Source organism: Rhamphochromis longiceps, linkage group LG15 (genome assembly GCF_057381845.1).
Source record: "Rhamphochromis longiceps isolate RC_006_pf linkage group LG15, R_longiceps_female_GT1.1, whole genome shotgun sequence".
NCBI classification, from domain to species: Eukaryota; Metazoa; Chordata; class Actinopteri; order Cichliformes; family Cichlidae; genus Rhamphochromis; species Rhamphochromis longiceps.
The window spans coordinates 6800722-6826116 of NC_140571.1; the positions used below are offsets into that span (position 1 = coordinate 6800722).

Here is a 25395-nt window from a genome sequence, read left to right on the forward strand (position 1 = left end):
TTTGAAAACAGAGTCAACACTTAGATAGTTGTTACACATGAGTTTTATTACACTGTCGGCCTGTTTACATTGACAGAAAAGCAGTGAAGGACAGACTTAAGTACTGCATCACCAGCATAAAAACAGCCAAAATACCGTAACGCTAGTGTTTCCACTTAATGTGTTTACACAGGGTCTGAAAACAACTTGTGAATTTGACGAGAATCCACATCCAAGTCTTTTTTTTTTTCCCAGTCCAATCTTGCACACCTCCGAAACTTGAGCCGTAACAGGATAACGCCTGTGCGATTTCCCAACTCGAGTTAATGGAATGCAGTAAGTCTTCTTATGTGCATTTGATTCACAGTAAAGCACGAGGGTCAGAAAACGGCCATGAGCTGGAAACATTTCGATGAAGACATGCTTAAGATTTTTGTTGCCATGTGGGAATCCAGTTTTACTTATTTGAGTTGGGTTATCTAATGATACACCCAATAAAACCTCTGTTAACAAACATGAACATGGTCCTAACATGCTATATTTAAGGAGACACACTCACACACACACAGGTACTGGTGTGTCAATAGAGTGATGGATTGGAAACATGGCAAAGAAGAATTACATTTATTACATGTATACAATTTCAATGTGTGACATGGAAAGTTTCCAGCAAAAACACATAGAACAATGTTAAATGTGTCAATTAGTGTCATCACAATAAAAACAAACGGTGCTTTCAGACTATTACTTTTGGTTATACTACATTATTTAGGAAGGTGAAGAATAACTGATCAGTTTTCAGTTGATAACCCACTAACATACTCCACCCTCAGTAGTTTTAATAATGTTTCTCTTATGAATATATACTGTATATACTACAAATAATAACACTGATAACATGTGGTCAGATACCATTGTACATACATACAATAACCAGGATGTGTCCACACAGAACAATAGATGCGTGTCCATTCAAAATTCAAAGTCCGACCAAAGCGGTTATTCAGAGCATGCTGTCGCGCTAGTTTCCAAACAACACCCATAATATGGTCTGTTATTATAATCTCAGTATCAGCACGTGTTAATGAGAATCATACAGGTTCCTTCGTCCAAAGCAAAAGGTCGAGCAGCACGTCACATTTAATACGAAACGCAGGCCTGTTCCTCTTTAGGATGTCGTTTTCATTCTGTTGTCTGTATGTGCGCATTATCTCAAAGTACAAGGAATGTAAAATCTTCTGGTTTACATTTAAAAACACATAATTTAATTTGGATTTACTTCTTAGAGTAAACTGAATACTAATAATCATCATAATAATAAATCGGTTTGACCAAAGGTAAAGTTTTAACAGAAAAAGACTTTATTTTTGTCTTCACATTGTTGCAATATTTCTCCTTTTTCCAGTAGTTTAGTTGAACGTACATATATGTCTTTATATTCCAGTGTTTCTTCTTTTGCACATGTCTAACACCTGTCCTACTCCAACAAGTATTCTGCTTTAATTCTGTAAAGCTGAGAGCCATGGTTTGCATTCTTGAAACACTAATAAAAGCTATTTAATTTTATAAAATTAATCTTATCTGGTTTAATCCTAATGAAGAGGTAAACGCACTTTGTTTTTTATTTTTTTGTTACTCAAAGCTTGCAGCCAGTATGCTAACAGTCTCAGTCGCGTGAAGATACATTTGAATGCATTGGCAGCTTAAATTAGGAAATTAAGACTACAGATCAGACGATAACAGCAACAGAACAGGAAGAAGACTTGAAATGAGCTCTACTTGTGTTAAGTTTTTTGTCTTTGTTCTTGTTGTTGCTACAGGATGACTCCTTTTCTATTAAAGAACATTTTCTCTGGGGAAGGGGGAGGGGGCTACCTATGGGTTCTAGGGCTGAGTAGGTCATTATGGGTAATCTGAATTACATTTATTCAGCTATTTTCCTCTTGGAAGGAGGCACCAGGTGTCCAGGCAGCTCTGATGGTAGTTCATGTCCCTCAAGTTTCACCTTTATCAGATGATTGGCTAAAGCAAACTCCTCATCGTCGAGCATGCCGTCCTTATCGATATCTGCCAGCTTCCAGATCTTGCCCAGCACTGTATTGGGCAGTTTTGACTTGACCATCTCCTTCTTGGCGTTGGCTCCGGTCACCTTCCCATTGACAGGAGATAACGTGTAGAAAATCTCGTCGTAAGCAGGTTTGTCGCGAGCGACGACCCACTCCGCTTCGTCGATGCCTTCGCCGGCTCCTTCGCCGTACCCGTGACCGAATGGGCCGTCCAACGTGCCGTCAAACGCGCCGCCCTTCACTACTGCGTTGGGCCGCTGGGTTTCCTCTTGTCGGACCAGGACCATTAAGCCGGCGATGTCATTGGCTAACATGTCATCGACCGCCTCCAAGAGTTTAGGTTTTAGAGGCTGGAATTTGTTGAGATCCTGAGCTTGGAGTTGGTCCTGGAAAAAACACAAGTTTGTCTCAAGTTAGGTTATAATTTATATATAAACTATACCCTCAGCACAGATAAAGATCATTTTAAAATACACATCTGTAAAGAATGCTGATGTAGTCAATCAAATGTTCCAGAAGTATTCTATAAAATTACTTAAGTCACTGAAGTAACAATAAAATATGCTTCAATAAAAGTTTCACTTTAGTAATATTTACAATTAGGTAAGCATTACACAGTTCAAGTAAACAGCCTGGTACTTATATCACTATAGCACTCAAAGTGCTTTCTACTACAAGCCTCACTCACACAGATTAAACTATACATTTTTGTTTTCTACACTTTTACTTCCTTACTTCCTCCTTCTTCTTTTCAAACATAAAATGGTCAACATTTTATGTTTTTTCCATGTGAATTTGATGGATTTCAATGATTTTGTGTTTATTTATTTTTAGTGCATTGATACTTGTTATTTATGTGTTCAAAACAAAGATTGGATTGACAAACTGATTGATTACATTCAAAAATACTCTGATGGATGTAATATCTTGCCCAAGGATACTTCAGGAGGAGCTGGTGATCAATCTACCGACATACTGCTTGATAGCTGCACAAGTGATGTACATGAGTTAAAGTACTCAGTTAGCACTCTACTTTCAATGGAACTCTGTTTCATCCCATTTGTAGCCACAAAATATCTTAAAGTACACAAAGGAAAATCGAGTATTGTTCCAAAGATCAAAAAAAGAAAATAGAGAAACACAAAATACAGAGTGGTATACAACGTTATGAGAAGCTTATTGAAATGTACAAAATGGCCCACAACATCAGAGGCTGACAGTTCTCTGTGCAGTAAGGATTAAGATCAATCTTATATGACAATAATAATAACAACAACAACAAGTTAATAAAGACCAATTATCAACATTTCCCTCATCAGTTAAAGTCTCTGCTGAGTGTGTTGTACTTCAGTGGTTAGCTCAGGAAACAGTAAAACTCTGTGACTCTCTGACTGTTACTACTCTCTCTATTTCACTTCCTTGTTAGATTTTTAAAAAAACAAGACATCAGCTAAAATTGCAATTAACTAACGCTACTCGTGTAACTTAAAATCAGTGAAGCCCCTGCATTCATTCCAATCATGTCAAAACCTCATTTACTAAACCTTAATCCTTTGCTTCACTGCTTACCTGCATCTTTTTCAGATTCGGAAAATCTCCAGGTGATATCTGGTGTTCTCTTTCGATGCGTTTGTAGATATCTCCAAGGCTGGCGATGAGCTCTTTCTTCTTGTTCTCCTTCCCAAACACAGCGGGCATCTCTTTTTTAAGTGAGCTGATGATATAAGCGTGGACCTGCAGATTAAGAGAGTTATCGATGACTTCACATGGAAAGTATAAGCAACTGTGTTTGAATTCATTAAGCTTTTATTTGTTATTCTTGTTATAGGTGCTAATTGATGTTTATTAATTGATGAGCAGGTACTAGGAGACTAAATTCTTTATAAATTTCAGTTAAAATGATTCAAATGATTCCACTTCAAAATCGTGTCTGTTATAATATTCCACATTATGCTATAAAGCAACATCTAAGTATGCAGAAGTAAAGAGCTATATAAAAAAAAAGAAACTGTGGAAAAACTGAGCTTGGAGTAGGTAAAAACAGGATCAAGTGCAGCAAAGGTAGTTAATTGTTAACTTTTTATGAGTGGGGAAAAAAGTCACCTATTAAATGTCATGAGATTGACTTGTTCTTTTTGTTTGTTCTTCCAAGGGCCACAAGAGACACAAAGAAAAACTGATGCAAAAATGTGTGGAAGGAAAAGAAAAACATCTCTATCTGTGATATTTAACCAGACACACAACTGAAGCACTCTAATAAATCTATGAGCTCATACAAAGTAGATAATCAGATTACTTTAAAATAAAGATTATGTGTTTTATTGTCTCAGGTTCTCCTTGTAATGATTGAATTATATTTGAGCTTCTGACAAGTGGGTAAACTGTAACACAAGCCACTGTGACAACATTAAGCTTGAGGACACTTAATATTGCATAAACCAGATTAGTCATCCACTTTACTGTTACCTTTGTGGGCATTTCTTTTAATAATTAACAAATTCTAATTCACATTTGGAGTTCACTTTTCATTACAAAAAGGGTTTTCCTGGAAAAAGTGTTTAAACAATATTCAGCAGAAACTAAACGTGCAAAAAAAAAAAGAAAAGAAAATTTGTTCAGTCACTGCGGCGATACACGCATCTGGGTCTACCTCATGTCCTTGAAACTCATCACAAAACACACCAACACCCATCAGCTGTCTAACAGGAAAACTGTGCTCGACTCTCAGTGTGATAAACCTGTGCGTGTTTGACTGTGTGCACTTGTGCGTTTCCTCTGCTGTGTTTCCTCGAACTACAACAGGCAGCAGACTGTCGCCTACCTAACTTCCTGTCCATTGAGGAAATGGGAAACAATTCATTGTCATTTATCTAACTCTATTAGTTCTGCGAAACATCTCTTTCTGTCAAGGTTAACAGCTGAACAACACAGCTGAGCACAATAAATAGGAAGCACACAGATAAATCGGTGATACTGACAACTTAAACATGTCAGCATGGTGTAACAGCTCAGCACTAAATGTAGGAAATGTTGCGTAACATCTGCGTTATTTGACGTCAACTGTTTCGAACATCCTGTGTCGCAGGTGCTCCTCACCTTGGCTAGTCTTGCCCTCTTTATCAGATCATTGAGTTTTCTAAGTGCTGCATTTCTCGGTAAGGACTGGATGTCCTTAAATAAGTCCTGTTCCTCGGCCTCGAACAGCTTCCTGTTGTCAGGAATCAACAGCGGGTGGGACCAAAATGAACCGATATAGACGCGAATCACCTGTCAGTAAGGGAGACAGAACAAAAAATAAGTAAATAAAGTCAGAGGCAAACTGGACCATTCTTCACATAATATGCCATTAACAGTCCTTCAAATGGCCACCATTATGGATCATAGCTCCCCAGATATTATTTAAAAACATTAAATATAAAGTCTTTAAATACTCCTACAACCAGTTAACAATTCTGCAACCTGTGAGCCCACAGGCTAGTCTGCAAACTTTGTCTGTGGGAGCCAGCTTACGTGGATATCAGATGACAAATATCTGGTTCAAAGCTCCCAGTTGCATCTGATGGTCTTTATTTTAAGAATCCAGATCAATAAAAAATACATGTACAATTGCCAGTGGTTTTAAAAATTCAATTTTGGCTAACGCAGCCCCTCTTTTAGTCTCCGTATTGATCTGCACCAACTCAACTCAGACTAGAAAAGGAAGTCTATAATCTTGTACCTCAGCCACAGATTTCACACATTTATGTGCAGATATCTATGTGGTTGCAAATATTAACAATCAAGTGCCTAATTTCATTATTTCACTCTAAAATTATTATTTCTTCAAAGCAATCTTTAAAAAAAAAAAAATCATTACAATTCTGTGATTTTGACATAGGTGAAAGGATCAATTACAGGCTTAAAACCGTATGAACGCCATCACAGAAACCCCCAGTTTAGCGTACCTCAGGCGTGTTGACTATTTTCCCCAGTGACCACATCAGAGCACCATACACTCTCATCAGCTGCTGAGTCTCTATCTGGTCGGCCTTGTTAAGCACAACTCTGGAGAAAAAGACAGAAGAGAGCGGTGATGATTCTTATTACAAGCTACTCACATTAATATTGCATGGATGCCCAGGTACCAATGATATGGTATTTTAAAAAAGAAAGAAAATATTTGGTGTGAATTTAAGAATCCCACAGTACCTGATCTTGTCCTCATGGTTCTTTAGGGCCTTTATCACCTCTGAGAACTCATCAGAGATGTCCAGTTTATGAGCATCAAACAGTAAAATGATCCTGTCCACTCGCTCTGCAAACCACTCCAGGACAGCTGCAAAGTCATAGCCTAGAAGCGGGGAGGGGACATCAGAAGGATATCAGATAATTCGATGGGGCACTGAGTGAAGCAGATACCGTAATTGTCGGGCTATAAGCCGCTACTTTTCCCACAAGCTTTGAACCCTGCGGCTTTTAGTCAGGTGCGGCTTTTCTATGGATTGTCCATGATTTTTGTCATATCGTAAGACGATTTGTTTTGTTTGTTCCGCTGTTGTACGGCACTACGTTGCCTGGCGGAAGGGCATGTGATCAGACACACAGTATCGGGGTTCAAGAGTGGTGTGTTGGTCACGTGTCCATCCGCCAGACAACATAGTGCCGTACAAGTAGCGCGAAAAACAATGCGAAAAGCAAGTTATGCTCAACTCCAACGGTGGAATCTGACAGCGTGGAAAAGTGTGAAAACATCAATGATCACCAACGGATTTTGAAGGGCTGAATGCTGCATGATGGAGAGGAGGACACCGCCACGGCCCTTCTGAGGGTGTTCGACTCTGACACTGACAACGAGGATTTCTTTGGTTTTGAAAGTGACAACGAAGGAAAGAAGCTGAGAGTGGATGACGAAGCCATCCTGAGCCTGTTTGTATCCGACACTGGAGAAGAGGACTTTGGTGGTTTTAGTGCGCAGGAAGATGGTGGTGAATGACTGACTTTTCTTCTTGTTAAAGCCGTGTCGCTGCACCTGAGCCTAAAAGGTAGTCCGAATCTATTTTTCTGGTGTGCTGTAGGTTATTGTTATGTACTACATTTGTTACTCATTTATGAAGCACAGTACATGTTTCCTACTTGTAATTACCGCTACTTGTACATATACCTAAAAGGTTATGCAAATATGTACCCATAACTTGTTTTTCAAAATATTAATAAAAGGGGTGTGTCTCCAAACAGCCATCTCTTTCCTGACAATTCCCTTTGTGCATATTCTCTTACATATGATAAGTCAACATTGAAACACCTGCGGCCTTTAGTCAGGTGCGGCTAATGTATGTACAAAACAGGATTTTCCCCTGATTTTAGCTTGTGCGGCTAATATTCGGGTGCGCTTTGTAGTCCGGGAAATACGGTAATTGAACACACATATTTTTACCTCTCAATCCTTTACCCACATCCAGTACCCACATCAAAACCACTTTAGTTATTGGTTATACTGGTAGTCAACACAACTGAAGTTACAGACTGAGAACATGCATGCAACTTTAGAGGTAAAAGTCAGCAGAACAAGTTATGATAGGAACATCATTATGGCCTAAAAATACTCCCAAGACAAATCCAATGGCTGCAGGTCAAAGAGGAGGCATTAAAACTTATGCCCATATTGTAGCATGTTGAGAGAAAAGAATGTCTGTTTCCTGATGAAAACAGTGCTGCCAATGTTCAAACAAGGTGGCTTTTTAAAGTTGAACAATAGGGGGAGAGCCCTCAAACTACAGACTGTTACTTCCATCTGTCATAAGATTGATAATGAATAGTTTACACTAAACAAGTGCATTGTACTCGTGGCATTCTGCAAGAAAGCTATGAATAATGCTTCCTCTGTAAAACATGTAAACATGAATTAATGAATGAGTCCAACAGCAGGTGTACGCCACTGACTTCTTTGACTTTCTACCTCAGTCAAGGACGAAACGCTAGCTTACCTGAAGGAATTCCACAGGATATGAGAGGGAAACAAAGAACAAAGGGTAGATCGAAGGATTAGTAAGCTCTAGTGTTCAAACAACACTGAAGGACACACAACAGACGCAGAGTCAGTCCAGCGCTGCAGTATTTAATTATGAGCGATAACACCCAGGAGAAATCCTACGAGTAAGCAATAGTTTTAGGTTAATTCAGGGATTATCAGATGGATTTTCTTTGTAAAGCTATGCACGTAAAATATGCCTTTACATATTTAAACCTACATTCAGAGGCTGTTTGCTCTGAACATAGCAACATTTGATCTTCTGTACATAGCTGTGATAAGAAGCCCCCATTTCACATACTTGCTGCCCAGTAGTGGAACAGTTTACACTCCACGGTGGCTCTGAGTGTTTAACAAAACGTCCAAATATCTGAGTTCTTGTGTTAATGTTTACATGATGCTTCAATTGTTAACAAAAATGGGTATTTTAAGGAATAAATTAATCTCACTTGGCTAAAATGCATTCCCCAGTAGGACGTGAGAAAAACTTTAGCAGCAGCAAGTATGTAAAGCATTTGTTTCGGACTGCATCTGTATGAACAGAGCCGAGACGAGAAAGAGGTGTTAAAAGAGATATGGATACCTTGATATTTTTAAATTCTACTGGAATATTCTTCACCCAGTGCACTTCTCACGTGTTATGGGATTAAAGCAACACTTCAATTTTAAGCTGTGAAGGGGACGGTGCTCCTAAGCGAAAAGTCAAAGTGAAATAACCTGCCTACAGTGGAGGTAAGATGCTCATGAGGTCTGACAGTGATGCTAGTGTTATGCTCCTGGACTATTAAAATGTGGAGACCAAAAGTGCCCAGGAGATTATCAAAATTACAGGAATTCATAAGAAGGACACAGACTGTACATAAAGGATGGGTGTAGCCAGTGTGGCTTGAGCCCTGGCTATTGTCATAGGGCAGCAGTAATGTTTTTATTTGTTTCCATACGTGTGTGTGTGTGTGTGTGTGTGTGTGTGTGTGTGTGTGTGTGTGTGTGTGTGTGTGTGTGTGTGTGTGTGTGTGTGTGTGTCAAATCATAAAAAGCCCAGTTTTGAAGCTTCACACGTTAGCTGTGGATTTGAGAAACCCATCACCACTTTTACTGTCTGACCCGAATTTAAACAAATAAAAATCATCATATAAAATATGTCTGTGTAGGTTCTCAGTCATCCAGGTCATGGTAGTGTAAGGAGTTTGAGAAGAAAGCAACTGGACTTCTTTAAATGAACTTAAAGTTAGTCAAAGAAGTCCAGTCGCTTTCTTTTTAAGCTCCTCTGACAATTTTGTATTAACAAAAGACTTAAAAGTGTTCTATTTGTAAACAGAGAAGTCGCCCCCTGCTGACCATTACAGAGAAAGCAGATTCAACTCGACATTTTCTTTATTTTCAGACCTGCTGGCTATGTCTATCTTTTATATACAGTTTATGAGTGGCCAAAATAATTGCCATTATAATTTATAAGTCAGCTAACTGCACAGATAATATTAATAATAATTTTATGAAACAAGGTGAACTTTTCCCAAAGCCACGTGACAAGGCTGGTGAAGAATATGTAAAAGCCCACAAATTCTTCAGAGTCAAGGTATCATTTGAAGCCTTCTGCAGCTGGTTGTTGCCAAGATTTATTATCTACAATACCTCCATAAAGACATCTGCGCAGGCTGCTATAGCCTGACAACTCCTCCTCTGGAGACAGACACGCACACACAGTTGAGCACACACAAACACAAACACTCTTAAAAACACTGAAACAGAGTAAAAGAAAAGTGACTAAGAGAAAGAATGTGACACAGAACATGTAAATGAAACATGATGATGATGATGATGATGATGGGGAACTAAATGAAAAGTTAATGAACACACAATAACAAAAAAATTGCACACAGAGTCCCCAGAGAAAACACAGCTGTGCTCACTCAGCAGAGGTTAAGTTTAACTTGTATTTGTTCTTTTGTGTTGGCCACAGAGTATCCGTGTTTCACCTCACTGTGCTGTTTATTTGGTTTAACACCACGTTTTTTGGACACTTGGGCCAAAAAGGAAAAACAAGGTGAAACAGAGCTGGTGCTTGTCTGGTTCCTTTTAACAACTTCCAAACATAAATTTCATATTTGGTTAATGTTGATGAAACACTGATTTACTTCATTTCTTAACAGTAAAGCTGGAGACAACAAAAACCCTCATGACAAGCATTAAAGTTATGAATAATATCCATGCAGACCCAACCTTGGTATGAAGTAATGTCCTGAACTGCGTGACCAGAACTTTTTCGCTTTTAATCAAAAGCTGAATAAGCCTCCTGATACGTCATCTTATAACAGGACTCCAAATGTCACAGTACTGGTCGTGCACAAGAACACAATAAATACTCTCTGGAGCGGGAACGTAGAAAATTATTATATTAAAACACCATTACTACTTTTATTTTTCAAGTATTCATATAATCAGTGATTTGCTATGGTGACAGACAATACTGGATATGCCAAAAGTCAATTAGTTCAGGCTTTACTTGGGATAGCAAACCAAAACAGTGCCTGGGGGAGAAACAGGAAAATAGACAAAAGATGGAAGAAAAGAAAGCATTCGCCTTTGAAAGAAACTCAGAGAGGTGAGTGCAGGACAGAATAAATTAAGACTTACTTTAACAAAAGAACTGGAATGGTTAATGTTAGCGGTTGGTATAGCGATGCCACCATTTAGCTTTGGGAATGCCAGCCATGCCAGACACACATCCTCCTGTGAGACAGCTCGGGAACATTCTTGAAAACTTTCCACGCAAAGTTTCTCTTCACATCATCAGCTTTTTGCATTTTAGCACACATCATAATGGAGATCTGACAACTACCAGTTCGCTCTTTGTTGTAAGGGCAACATTATGGGCGTGAACGAGGTGGTAATTTGGGGCGTTTAATGTTTTCTTTGAACTGTTCCTTTTTCCACAGTGGAATGAATGTGCAGTATATATGTCTAATGACTTTAAAAAACAAGAACTGAGCACAAAGGTTTGTATTTATTTTGGATTTTCTCTCATTTATGGACTACACTGTTACAGCAGCGCTTGAATCCAGGGCTATAGTGCACTGTGATTCCTCCGTTATCTCTTCCTATGCTTCATCCTTCGTGGCGCAATCCTGATAACAGCTGGAGGACAGCTGTTGAAACCCCGTATTCATCTTCACATATTTTTGTTTTCTGTTTATGTTTTTCTTTCCACTCACACACATACACACACAAACGCCAGTGTTGTACTGACCGGCGCATCTTTTCATTGCGAGGTTAGCAGACACAAGTCGCGGAAGCGAACACACTCTGAGATGGTAATCACACACTTCTGACATGTCACAATTTTGTTCCGTCTATCTTTGGTGGGACAGTTATGAAGCTTTCAATATTGCAAGTATGAAATGTAAGACCATGGTTTTAAAGCCATGAATATGTACTGAAGTCTTTAACACTCGTCGTCCTTTATCAGGAATAACTCAAAATTACACACACCTGCTTTACTGTATATGATATTAGATTAGAACAATAGTGTCTTTGTCTAGATTTGACACAGAGGTCAGACGGTTGGGGTTTTGTTTATGTCAATCTTCCCAGAGAAAAGGTATCAAAGCACATTGTACTCTCACCACTGCAAGACTCATACAGTGGTACCTTAAATAGTTTTACACTTCTTTGGCTGCATGCCCTTCCTACTTAGCAAACAGTTCAAGATTGAAATTCCCAATCTAGCATGTCTTGTACAATACCTACAGATGATAAATATTCATAAGCATCCTCAAAATCCAATCAAATGTTTAAAAAGTTTAACCTAAAATGTATTTTATGGCATACTGTGCAACCATTTGGTTACCCACGAGTCCTCTTAAATCTGCACCTTTTTGTTTACACTATATTAAAGTTGATCCAAATGAACCTCATATAATTTTGTTTTTCTCTTTTTCATTTCCATGCGAGACTTAAGAAAACCACAAAGTTAAAAAGTGTTAAAATTCAGGCAGTGTGCACTTATGTGTGCATGTTGGAGAACAAATTCAAAGCTCATCTTTTTGTAACAGCTTCCTGTTCTTTGAAATGAATGAAGCATAATCCTCCTGATAGCAAAAGCTAAAACAAACACACGGGTCCAAAGGAAATGCTGACATTGTAGTTCAGAGTTCAGTGGGACTGGGGGGGGGCTGCAGCTCAATGGATGCAGAGGATAAACACACATGCGCGCGCACATACACACACACACACCATAAACAGAAGAGAATAGAAGTTTGAGCAAATGTGTTTCTTACCTCGACTGATTCTCTGCTTTTCTCCAGACAAAATCCCTGGCGTGTCGATCACGCTGATGCTTTCCAGTACAGGGTTAGGAAGCTGAGCACACACAAACCTACACACACACACACAAAACAGACATGAGATAGAGAGAAAGTTCCAGGACACAAGTTTAAAATCATCCATCAGCATGGCCCTATCTCAGTTACCCTCTCTCCTCCGTCTGTGCTGCTCTCCCTAGTTTTATCCAGCTGAATAAATATGAACAGGTAAGTGGTCGTCTTCAATGCGAACCCTCTAAATCCCCACTGACAGACATCATTTTTTCCTGTCTCCTTTCAACATTGCTTGATCCTCACACTGAGGACACTACCATAAGAGCTTCTGCCAGTGTACTTTTAAGCAGAAGGATGGCTCTACAGAGACTGCTGGCTGTCTCTCACACAGCCATTAACAAAGAAAACCCTGACCAGTGAGCGGGGGGAAATTCAATCACAAAGGAATGTAGAGCTGCGGTGTGGATTCTCACTTGTGCTCCCTCGGTCTTTCCCTCTGTGCTTGAATACTTAACTCACTGTACACACCAATAAAGACCATCATCTGAAAGTGTGAGTGTGGCCATCAATCATCTACCTGTTGAGAAATGCATTTCCAAATGCATTCAGCTTTCTGAAGGGCTTCTTGGGGTCAACCACCAAAGCATTGCCGGGGATGACTCCTTCTGTGTCGCCGTGCATCACTGCGATGAAGGAATCTGTGGTGGGTTCGGGGCCAATCCGCATGCCAGGAAAATCCTGCTCCAACAGGTAGCTGCGGGTGAGATGACAGGAAATAGCAGTTAGCAAAACAAGATGAGAGAGGAGATGTTTTCAATCACCGTGTAAGAATAAGTCAACTGTGCAAAAAGGCTTTCTAAGTATGCTGAAATAATTCCTCGAAGATGAACAAAGAACAATAGTGAAAAAGGATCAACAAGATATTACAAGATTATGATCAGCATTATAAAGTATTATAAAAAGGTTATATATACATTTGTATTAGAATGTTTGATCCAGCATCAATCTTTAGATAAAACCTAAAATACATATTGCATCTGTAGCCTCTAATTTCAAAGTTCTGCTTCATTTTGTATGATTTTTTTTTTATTCTGACTCTGCTGATAAATGAAGTTGGTCAGGATGGTAAGACGCAATTGAGAAAAAAAAACAGAAAACATGTCTGCCTTGAATTAGACGCTGCTGGAACCAAGATTGGGGGAATTTTAGATGATCACAGACTGGATGGCTGCCACTGACCAGATCCAAAACAAGCAAAATTTAGTTTACTGGTAAACACATGGACCAATAAAGGGCTTTTGGAAAAGAGTGTTCTGATTAGGTGAGGTAAGTATGGAGGAATTCTGTCAATAAAGTGGATTTAAATGCAAACAAATATTAAAGTTTCTGTTACTTCCAAGCACAGATTTCTGCATCTTTTCAGTTTTTTTCCCCCTCACTGGTTTTAAGCGACCACAAAGCAAAAAGAGGTGTGCCTGACTGTCAGTCTTGTTACCATACGATCATGGCTTAACCGCAGACACATAGTCCAAAAACAAGGCAAACTCGGGTTTTGAGGCTTTTCAAAGAGTTATCAAAAAAATTATAAAGGAACACTTTTTAATTAGAGCAGAGCATCAAGTCAGTTAAACTTCTAGGATTTTGATATGCTTGCAGAGAGGGTTGCTAATCTGTTTCAGCTGCTTTGATGCACTAAAGAGGGGAATCAATAAGAAAACCTCCGAAACAGGAATTGTTTTCAGATGAAGGCCACTGACATTTTTCCAGAACCATAGAAAGTCCTTAACCCATCAGCAGGAATGTTATCTGCTCCTTTGTGGAAGCAACGTGATGCACACTGATGTAAATGCCTCTTACAAAACAGCCAGCAACAGACTTCATGAGGGCTCTGTGCTCACTGCCCAGCACTACGGAGCCTGATGCCATAGAATATCAGAATTGGCAGGTCGACCACTGGTGCCCTGTGCTTTTTCAGAGATGAGAACAGTTTCACATTAACCACATGTGAAAGACATGAAACGGTCTGGAGAGGCCATGGAGAATGGTAAATGGACTAGTTCTTATATAGCGCTTTTCCACTCTTCTGAGCATTCAAAGCGCTTTACACAACTTGTGCATTCACCCATTCACACCCATTCGCACAAGCACAACTGACATTCACACACATTCATACTCCGATGAATGCATCGGAGAGCAATTTCGGGTTAGTATCTTGCCCAAGGATATTTGGCATGCAGACTAGGGGAAGCCAGGAATCGAACCACCAACCTTCCGATCAGTAGATGACCTGCTCTACCACCTGAGCTACAGCCACCCAATATGTCATACTGCCTTTAATATTATTGAGCATGGCTGGTTTGGTGGAAGGTCAGAGATGGTCTGGTGAAGCATATCCACAAAGGGACACACACACCTCCACAGCCTAGGCAACAGCACCCTGACTGCCATTAGGTATCGGGATGAAATCCTTGGGCCTTCTGTGAGACTCTACACTGACGCAGTGGGACCTGGATTCCTTGTGGTGCACTACAATGTCCAGCCTCATGTGCAAAGAGTATGCAGGCAGTTCCTGGAGGATGAAGGAATTGATACCACTTACTGACCCCCATGCTCACCTGACCTAAATGGGACCTTATGTTTCAGCCCAGCACTGCCAAGTACCACCTCAAACTGCCCAGGAGCTGAGTGATCCCCTGCTCCAGATCTAACAGGAGATCCCCCCAGGACACCAGCCATCAACTCATCAAGAGCATACATTGTCAGGCATACATATAAGCACTTGGGGGCCAAGCAAACTACTGAGTGCCATTTTAAGTTGCTGCAATTACATTTTGGCAAAATGAATGAGACTGACAAATCATTTTTACACTTTATCAGGATGTCTATGAATTCAGACATCCATAAGATGATCGTTGTTTTGTTTTTAAACACATTACCCAGTCTATATCATTATAGAAATCCAGCATGATTTCCCCCCCATTGAGATCTGATCTCTTTTCAAAGAGTTCCCTTTTTTCCATGTTTTTGAACAGTATATTCTCACACTGTTTAGATTAGTGGTACTGCAGTTAGAGGGCGTATATTTCTCAAAAGTGTCAACCGATTCCATTAAAAATTTAAGCCAAGCTTTCAATTTCAATCTGAATCTCTACTCCAGCGCTATTATTTTTTAGAACTGGTTCACTGGAAATGAAAAGAAGAAAGTGGACAAAACCAGAAATTAACATTGAATCAATCTTCTGCTGCACAATCAGCCACTCTTTTTAACCACTGAATATAGTGTTATTGACATTCCCATGATCTAATTCTTGCCAGTTAGTAAGAATTTGGTTAAGAGCTTCCTCTTTGTGGAGGTCAAACAGTTAATATACAGCCTTGCCACAGGCTTGTTTAATCAATGATTATCACAGACTGCTGAAGTGAAAACGGCTTGGGAACAGGAACATTAAATTGGATGCATGGAGTGGTGTGCACAAATGTGTTCTGCTGCAAAAAAGTATCACAACTAACTCACAGCACAACTAAACTGGCCTTGTTGGCATTGCAGCTGACTTCCATATGATATGTTTCAGATGTGAAAGGTTAAATCCTCAGCTGTGGATTCAGTGACAACACACATGTTTCAAATGAAGGCTGGTGTGTTTCTGTTGAGTTTCACACTCCCAAAAATGCAATGTGAGACCACAAAAGGAGATTTAGGCAAAGAGATTTATAGCTATAAGGGTGTGGGATGCGTGCACATTTTAACTGCTTCAAGGTGTAAGGATGGTGCCCTGATATCCACAGACATACATCCACCTTGTCAGAGCTTGTCAAAGGAGCTAGTAGTGCCTGGTGGAGCCATCTCTGTGCACACATGTCTGTACAGTGAGCTCTTCTGTCTATAAAGAGGTTGTGTAATGCATGTGCACAACTACATACATATGCACTAGTATATGTGTCGTATCACACATATAATCCATGTATGTGCACTCCAGATATATACATCTGCTCCCATCATATCAGTTTTCATTTGACTGTAAGATGGGGTTAAGAAAATCCTTAACCTCAATGATGCATCTCTTGAGTTTTAAGGATCAAAGTATATTGAAATTTACCTGTGAATGAACAGATTTAGGCACATGAGGAGGGCCCAGATTTACAGTTTATTATATTCTATATTGAAGGAAATTGTATATCCTGGCATTGGCTTGCTCTATGAAAAGTCCCCTAACAGAAAATGTGAGACCTAGAAGGAAAAATCAATAAATTCAGCCCCAAACGGAGGGAAAGTTGAGACTGCTTAACTCTGAATAACTTCAAAGGCAGTCAGACTGTATTACCCTCCATCAGCTTCTCCTGTCTTTAATCCATTTCCTGTCTCTGTCAGGCAGATATCCTTCTATGACTTTTCTAATTCATGCCGAGACAAATATTATTTTAGTAAACATATTCACTGTAACGTCTCGTTTAAATCCACTGGCTATACAAGTCTGAAAATAAACTTCTAGCAAAGTAGGGAATAACACTGCTGGTAGTTTGTAGCTTGGCAGACCATGCAAGCACATCAAACCCCGAGGGAGACCATGGGGCATGAAATGAAAGAGAAGCAGCAGCTCCATCCAAGTGTTACTCAGCAGTTTGTACATTCTGCATCCTACTGCTACAATGTCAGTGGCGTGGGGGTCAGGCTGCTGACTGGGATGGTGTCGTGAGTGGTGACAGAGGAAGGAGAAAGGAGAGCAGGAATCAGACACAGAGGAGGAAAAAGAGAGAGAAGGCAGAGATTGGAGCAGAGATGGTCCCATCTTACAGAAGGAAGTCACTAACAGCATCCACTCTCAGGCTTTCAAAGGCTTAATTGCCTACTACTCTCCACAAGTGTGTGTGTACGCACAATTGTGTGTCTATGTCAAAGGGGTGAGATGTTAGCAGTAGGACTGCAGCTCAAAAGAGGCTCGACACCCAGCTGCTAACACTTCTCACCGTCACACACTAATTTCACTGATACTCCAGGTCATGTGCTCTGACAGAACAGCAACACATCATTATGAGGTGAAGCACAAAAGGAATGATCCAGTTCAGTAATACCAGTCAAATAGCAACATATGTGCTGGTTGCACTGACTAGGAAATTCTGGGCTGATACCGATGTTTAAACAACAATTTGGTCAATTGTTTCTCAGTTTTGTTTTTTGTGTTTGTTTCTCCACTTTGGTTCCAGGGAATCAAAGAATTCCTGATTTTTAAAGACTTTTATCTCTTTAAACATTAAACCAGCACAAAACTGATGGGAGAAACAGGTTAAAAACTGAGCCAATACCAATAAATGGTTGATAAATCGGTGTATCAATCTCCCTATGTGTAGTTGCAACAACAACAATGTCAAAACCATATTAGGACACTGTGTGTTACATAATATAATAACACAAAATGTCTAGTAAGACATGAAAATGTGGTCAATTAGAGAGTTAAAAAGGTTTAATAAAAGGAAAAAAAAAACACTCAAAGCACATGTTTGTATACTTTTTTTCTCCATGCTGTAAAAAGCAGAAGTTAGGAGCGAGTCAAGACTTCCTGCACCTCAGGGCAAAACAGCTCTGCATGAGTCCTAACAGTGGGTTCCTACAAGGAAGCCTCGCTGCCCACCTCTATCAGTTCACAAACTATATCAGCAACAAATAGCTGCTTATTGTTATTCCACAATAATTAAAATCAGTAATAAACAATTTACCCCTACATTTCCTGAACTTTGCCTCAAGTGAACACATTTATTTGACCAATACTCATGAAGTAATGCTCATCTTTCAGTCTGACTTCATCAGGGAGAGCTCCAGAACAATGCAGTAATGCCTCCAAATGCAACAAGTCTGCCTGTGTAGGAGTCATGCCAAATAAACCCTTTATGAATCCAATAAAGCTTGAGGAGGTGTGCCTCCTCACAATGTTTTGTTATCATTGTTCTGTGTTTTTTTTTTTGGTTGCTTTGTGTGCATAATTATGACCACCTCTTCCTCACGCTTGCTGTCAAACTGCTGGAAAAGTCAGCTTGGGTGTGTCATGCTCTCCCTCTCTCTATCATTCCTTCTTTTTTGGTAGCCTCTCCCTCATTTGTTTGTGCTTGTTTCTAAGGTTTTCTTTGCATGTGTGTGAGCAAACATACCGTATGAAGCTGGTCTTGCCAGTAGAATACTGTCCCACCAGTAAGACCATGGGCTTGTTGTCAAAGTCAGCATCCTCCAGTGCCGGAGAGTGGAACTCATGAAACTTGTAGCTCTCCTCCAGTGGTAGGAGCTTGGTTTTATAGAGTTTCTTCAATCCTTCACTGACTGTCTGAAAGACTTCCGGCTCCTTCTTCCTCCTATCATCGGTTCCAAGCCAGCTGAACATCGCTGCTGGTTACTTATAATTAGACTTAGTTATGCTCCAGATAGGTAATGATAATCAAAAATGCTAATTATTGATCAGCTAGAAATCTATGCCAGCTTACTCTGTTTGTCACTGACCTGAAAGGCTACTAAATGTGTCCTCAATGTAGCTTAAAGTGAAATATTCCAAAACTATTAAATGATCTATAACGAAAAAAAGATCTAAGTTATCAAAACCAAATTTACACTAAAGAAAATGTTTTAATAAGACCTGCATAAATATAGAGATATTTTGTTTGTCCTGAAAATGTATTTTAACACACACAATACAGGACTATTAGTGTCCAATGGTTAACGTTAGTCGCTATCCTACTGCACTAAATGGGTGGTGACACTTTTTTTGATGATATTTTAAGTCAATTTTTATTATTTATGGGCGTTACACTGTGGTGATATGTACAACGTAAAAACAAACAAAACACAAACAATCCTAAAAACAAATCGCTCCGTAAATCAATCAGAATTTAAACCTGATCGTTCAGGTTCATCATCTCAAGTCCATCGGTCCTCCCAGTCCAGTCCAGGCCACCTCTGCTGCAGAGCCTGTTTATGTTTACCCCCAGTCTACCTCAGTAAACAAACGCTGCCGAGAAAAGCCTAAATCATTCTGCTCTGACTCAACATCACATTACCGCTATTCAATTTCGTCCGAGGGCTAGCAAAGGAATCCCAAAAACGATGCACCGACAGGCTGTCAGGAGAGCAAGCCCCGTTATTGTTCCGCCGCTCCCGCTCTTCTGCTCAAAAACAAAAAGGAAAAAACAACACAACAACCAGAGCAAACAATCTTCAGGGACAAAGATTTTTTTTTTTTTGTCGTTTTCGAGTTAGAAATAAGAGCAGACTGTCTTGCTAGCACTACCGGTTATTTTCTATAACAGCACGAGCTGAAAGTAGCAGCAGCTGATGTCCTGCAGTTCCATTTAAATGCCGAGTCGGAGGAAACCCGAGCCCGCCGGAAGTGCCCAACGGCTGGCAGCCCGACCAACCGTGGACCCGCCCAGTGATGAGAGAGCTGGAGAAGCCGGCCCGGACGACGCCATGTTGGATGAGACGAGACAGGGGAGCTACAGTTCAAACACATCGCGCCACCTAAAGGTTAATAAAATAACTTGAAATATTTGAACCTTTTCTTTCTTTCTTTCTTTCTTTCTTTCTTTCTTTCTTTCTTTCTTTCTTTCTTTCTTTCTTTCTTTCTTTCTTTCTTTCAATTATTGTACCAGAGTAACTTGTATCAGAGTAATTATAGTTTTGTATTTTCTAATTAGTTTATTGTTAATATTATTTTGACATTTTGTTGTTAATTTAATTTAATTCAATTTCCGATAGTTTCCACATTGGATTTCCCAGTTTCAGTTTAAGTTCCATTGTTTGAAAATGTTTCGTTTTAGTTATTTTATTCAGTGTAAGCTTAAGTTTGTTTTAGTTATTATTGCATGGAGGACATGTCAGAGGCAAGATATAGGAAAATCAGTATGCCAGTAAGGACACAAACTCTTGGAGGCATCCAAAGTCGAGGATATTTCCTCTATATTTTTATTTTATTTTATTTGGGTTTCTAAATTCACGAAAAGAAAACCTGTAGTTTTTTATGTGTGTGTTTGGGGAGGGTCAACTTTTTTCCACATGTAGTTTTAGTGTTTAGTTCAATTTTAGTTAACTACAATAACCTTGACTCATACACTTACAAATATTTTAAATTCTCTGCTTTGTATTTAACCTGAATACATTCAAATACGTTCTTTTATTCTTCCAATCCAGAATCAGACATTTAATCACGGCCCATTCTTAAAGTAATTAAACGTGTAAAAAATGAACTTTCACAGCCTATAAATTAGGCACAGAAGAAGAATTGACACGATAAAGGTTTTCAAATCATGGCGGGTAGCAAAGGTAAAGCGAATATTTCAACATTTTATTAACATGTGGGGACATACCTGACTGGTAAATGAAAGGTAGACAAAAGTATCAGCTGAGATGAGGATATTTGATATCCCAAAGCAAAACTGGAAGTTTGGATCTTGAATGATAGCGTCTGTATGCATTATATAATATTTAAGAAAGACCTTTTACCCGCTTGTGTGGTTTAAAATAATCTATATAATTAAAATATAGTAATAATTACAGTATTATTAAAGTAAAACATCATTTATCTGTCTCACAAGGGTCCTTCTCTAAATAAGTACTTATCCCAGTTTTGTTTTCAACCTTATGTCATCTACAGTTTAACCAGCAGATGTCGCTATTGTCTCTACTTTCACTTCGGAGAGGCGCTAAGCATGTATTAGGAATAGAAACAAAAGTAAAACAAAAGTATTTGATGTCGTGTCAAAAAAAATGCATATTCATAAGTTGTTGTTGTTGTTGTTGTTGTTGTTGTTGTTTTATATATAGGTTTAGAACGGGCCTGGGAGTTTGAGGGTCCTGCGCAGTATCTTTACATTTCGAATGCGCTCTTCTGGACAGAGAGATCTTGGATGTCAGAGATATTGGATGTTGTGGGATCCAATTAAGCTACTCGTCCAGTTCCCTTGCCTTGCCACTTGTCTTCACCGTCTTCTGTTCCTTCTTCCTGATGTTCCTATCACTTATACAGGAACAACAACAAAGTGCACAAGTGAATGAAAGAACTTAATTTTGTTTCACCAACTTTTCAAATCAGGACATAGAATGATAAATGTTTTAAATGATCAGGGGCGGTAAGTGTAAAGACAATGCACTAGGTACAATCGCCACTTGCTTACTTTATCCTTTACTCTTTTAACAATAATCTTTTTATCTTCTTCAAAGCTACATATTTTGAACATTCATCACATATTGTGACACCTGGAACAAAATTCAAGTTATAAGCATCTTAAATCTAAACCACATTACCATAAAAAAATGTGACTTCAGGGTAAACTTGTAATTACATAAGTTCAGTCTAACTTTGAGTTATTGTTCCTTAGTATTCTTGTCATTTTCCATCAATTGAATATTTCTTTTCTTTCTTCAATAAAGCACACACAGGTGTCAGCAAAACCTAAACACTGAGATACACAATAAGCCAGGTTGTATTTATGTCTTTTGTGAAGTATACAGAGCTTAAAACCTCTGCAATCTCAAAAAGATAAAATGAATTGTAAAAAACAAAACAAAAAAATTAAAACCACGTAAAAACTGTCACAGTGGGTGGAGGAAGATGACTTGAATACGAGGACTCCAAAGAATTTAACAAACAAACTTAGTAATCAAATGACTACCCTTTTATTTAGGCTGGGTGCCAAATTCTGTTGAACAAAGCAAGTATCCAGTGACAGAACACACAAGGGAAGGTAAACAGATATTCAAAGATCTAAAGAAAAGCATATTGTCATGAAATTATACCTGGGTAATCAGAGTGAAGTGCGGAGAAAAAATCAGAATACACTGAATAAACAATTATATAATGACACTATACATCAAAATAATACATTACATATCAAATTTTGTGTTTTTTATTTCTATTTTATTTTATTCCTAAAAACAGTGAAAGTCATGCTGTGTAATAACACAATGGCAGTGCTAAATTTAAAAAAAACTAATTGCTGTACTTTATTCAAACTTTATAATTTTTCTATTGTTTTTAATCAGAACGGCGGCCTTCCTGATTTCATATGCAATGATACAGAAGAGCTGAGTACGTGGTTTTATTCTGTCTGCCAAACTGCTTTAGATTCAGTGGCCCCCTTTAAGCTTAAGCAAGTTAAAGCCAAATCTGAACCCTGGCTGAATGAAGACACCCGGGCTGCCAGAAGAAAGTGCAGGAGAGCTGAACGTAAATGGAAGAAGGATCAACTTCAGGTGTCATACCAAATGTTACAAGATTACTGGAATTCTTACCAGAAAACTGTAAAAGATGCTAAGAGGAAACATTTCGCTACTATTATTCAGGCAAATTGTCGTAAGCCTCATGTCTTATTTAAGACTATTGACATGGTCCTTCATGCTCCACAGACTGTTGGTGTCGAGTCTTCTCAGGAAATTTGTGAAAACTTCCTACACTTTTTTATTGATAAAGTGCTATCTGTCAAAGCACAGACTTCCCAGTCCATTCTCGACCCTTCTACCCCTGTCCCTAGTTCTGCTGTCTTTGACAGGTTCGAGCCAGTTTCCATGCTCTGCCTGCAGGAGTTGGTTGCTCACATGAAGCCCTCAGGTTCCCCTTATGATGCTCTCCCTCCTCGATTTTTCAAAGAGGTTTTTCTCACTATAGCATCAGCTGTACAATCCATTGTAAATAGTAGTCTGTCCTCTGGTGTTGTACCTGTCAATCTCAAACATGCAGTGATTCAGCCTCTACTCAAAAAACCTGCTCTTGATCCTGATATTATTGCGAATTACAGACCTATTTCCAAACTGCCTTTTATCTCAAAGATTCTTGAAAAGGTAGTTTACAAGCAATTAATGTCCTTCCTAGAAGAACACGGTATTTTAGAAGTTTTCCAATCTGGTTTTAAAGCTTTACATAGTACTGAATCTGCCCTTTTAAGAGTTTTTAATGATGTGTTTTTGGCAAATGACTCAGGTGACTGTGTTATTATTGTGCTGTTAGATTTAACTGCTGCTTTTGATACAGTGGATCATAATATTTTAATTTCCCGTTTAGAGCAGTTGGTGGGTATGCGGAGTGCCGCACTGCAGTGGCTCAGATCCTATTTGGCAGAGCGAACTTTCTCTGTGAAACTAGGGGAGTTTGTATCCTCTACTGCTTCTCTTCAATGTGGGGTTCCACAGGGTTCAGTTTTAGGCCCGCTTCTTTTCTCTCTATATCTCCTACCCCTTGGGTCTATTTTCAGGAAACATGGGATTTCTTTCCACTGCTACGCCGATGACTCCCAGATTTATTTCCCACTTAAAAAGATAAATGGCTTCTCAGTAGACCCGCTGCTCAGATGCCTTGATGAAATAAGGACTTGGATGGCTTTGAACTTTTTACATTTTAATGAACAGAAAACAGAAGTGATGGTTTTTGGTGGCGCTTCTGAGGCCACTATTATAGATCTTGGTTCACTGGCACAGTATGTTAAACCAGTCATCACTAATCTGGGAGTTAAAATAGAGGCAAATCTTAAACTTGAAAGCCAGGTCAGAGCTGTTGTAAGATCTAGCTTTTTTCATTTGAGGGAATTAGCCAAAATAAAGCCTATCTTATCGAAACAGCATTTTCAGACAGTAATCCATGCCTTTGTTACTTCTAGGCTGGATTATTGTAACGCACTTTATTTTGGGGTTAGTGATGCGTCCATTAGGCGCCTGCAGGTTGTGCAAAATGCTGCAGCACGTCTTTTAACTGGAACAAAAAAGTTTGAGCACATTACCCCTATTTTAATTTCACTCCACTGGCTACCTGTACATTTTAGGATTGTTTTTAAAATTCTCTTATTTGCTTTTAAATCTCTTAATGGCCTGGCCCCCCCCCCTACCTCTCGGAGCTACTACAACCATATACACCTGCCCGTTCCCTTAGGTCCGCCAATCAGCAACTCCTTAAGGTACCGAAAACTAAGTATAAACTTAAAGGTGATCGTGCTTTTGCTGTAGCTGCTCCAAAGTTGTGGAATGATCTGCCCTTGCATGTTAGGCAGGCCTCTTCTCTCTCTGAATTTAAAAGTCTTCTTAAAACATATTTATTCGCTGAAGCCTTTGGCATTGATTAGAGGGGTTGACTCAATTTGTTTTAACATGTTTCAATTTATTGTATCTATTTATTTTATCGTATCTCATTTTTATTTTCTTTACGTATGCTATTAACATGTACAGCACTTTGTGAAACTCTGGTTTTATGTTAAAGTGCTTTAGAAATAAAGTTGGTATGGTATGGTATGGTAAATATAATTTTGCAAAAGCGCTTTAATGACACTTTAATGACACAAACTTATCCCAGGCTGTTTTTGCAAGGCCTGCAGTGCTTGTTCGCTTGGTTCTTGTATTAAAACAGAGACATCTATGTTAATTTATGAAATCAATCTTTTTATCTACATTTTATCTGATATAATAATTATATATAATCAGATGGTAAAAATGGCTTTCATAAACACCAAGAATAATAAGTAATGAACAATAAATACATGTCTCCTTCTTTGCAAGCTACATATTCATTGCATAGGACAAAGTAATGAATTACAGGTACTATTAGCATTACTTTTTGGGGAACAGTTCTTCACATATTCCCGTGACCCACCCCAAAGTGCCACTGCACTGAAAACTGTTTTTGCAAAATTTACTGACAACAATGTACATGTAAGTTACACGTAAATGGCAGTTTATTCTGAGAACAGCTACTACATAATGAATATAATCAGTAAGGATATGAGTGTTTAAAAATAGTTCCCAAATGCTCTATAGACATTTAGTAAGTTCCTTGCAGACTGTTTAGCGTATCTAGGAGGATTTAGGGAACAGATATCCATACGTACACAAACTTTGAGTGGGCCAGATAGAAACATTTGTCTAACCATACTTCAAAATTGTGTTATATTATGTGCATTTAAGAACAGATACTTTGGTGCCAATTCTGTCTATTTGCATAGATGCAGGCTGAAATAAAAGCTCGCACAAACCTTTTTTCCTGCGTATAAACAAGCTGTCAACAGGAGGATT

The 25395-nt window shown here is 38.9% G+C and overlaps 1 protein-coding gene across 2 annotated transcripts; it reads right to left on the reverse strand.

The window, feature by feature from the left end:
• Positions 1-322: 322 nt before the first annotated feature.
• ehd3 (EH-domain containing 3) lies at positions 323-19725 on the reverse strand. Of its 2 annotated transcripts, XM_085381260.1 has the most exons (9): positions 18510-19725; positions 12946-13122; positions 12330-12427; positions 9685-9732; positions 6234-6375; positions 5990-6089; positions 5142-5312; positions 3615-3779; positions 323-2431 (listed from the first exon to the last, which is right to left on the reverse strand). In XM_085381260.1, exons 1-9 carry the CDS (start codon positions 18734-18736, stop codon positions 1904-1906), a joined length of 1656 nt encoding a protein of 551 aa, XP_085237386.1. In that variant the 5' UTR covers positions 18737-19725; the 3' UTR covers positions 323-1903. The 2 variants fall into 2 exon arrangements, with proteins under 2 accessions (XP_085237386.1, XP_085237387.1); XM_085381261.1 differs by lacking the exon at positions 9685-9732 and having other exon boundaries at positions 18510-19724.
• Positions 19726-25395: the final 5670 nt, after the last annotated feature.

What these genes read in the sequence shown, in the direction of transcription:
- ehd3 (XM_085381260.1), bottom strand. Translation starts at nt 18,736, where the DNA reads ATGTTCAGCTGGCTTGGAACCGATGATAGGAGGAAGAAGGAGCCGGAA. An exon ending in GGCAAGACCAGCTTCATACG is followed by an intron (nt 13,123 to 18,509) that starts GTATGTTTGCTC and finishes TCTCACCCGCAG; the next exon opens with CTACCTGTTGGAGCAGGATT. An exon ending in CGAATCTGAAAAAGATGCAG is followed by an intron (nt 2,432 to 3,614) that starts GTAAGCAGTGAA and finishes TGTTTTTTCCAG; the next exon opens with GACCAACTCCAAGCTCAGGA.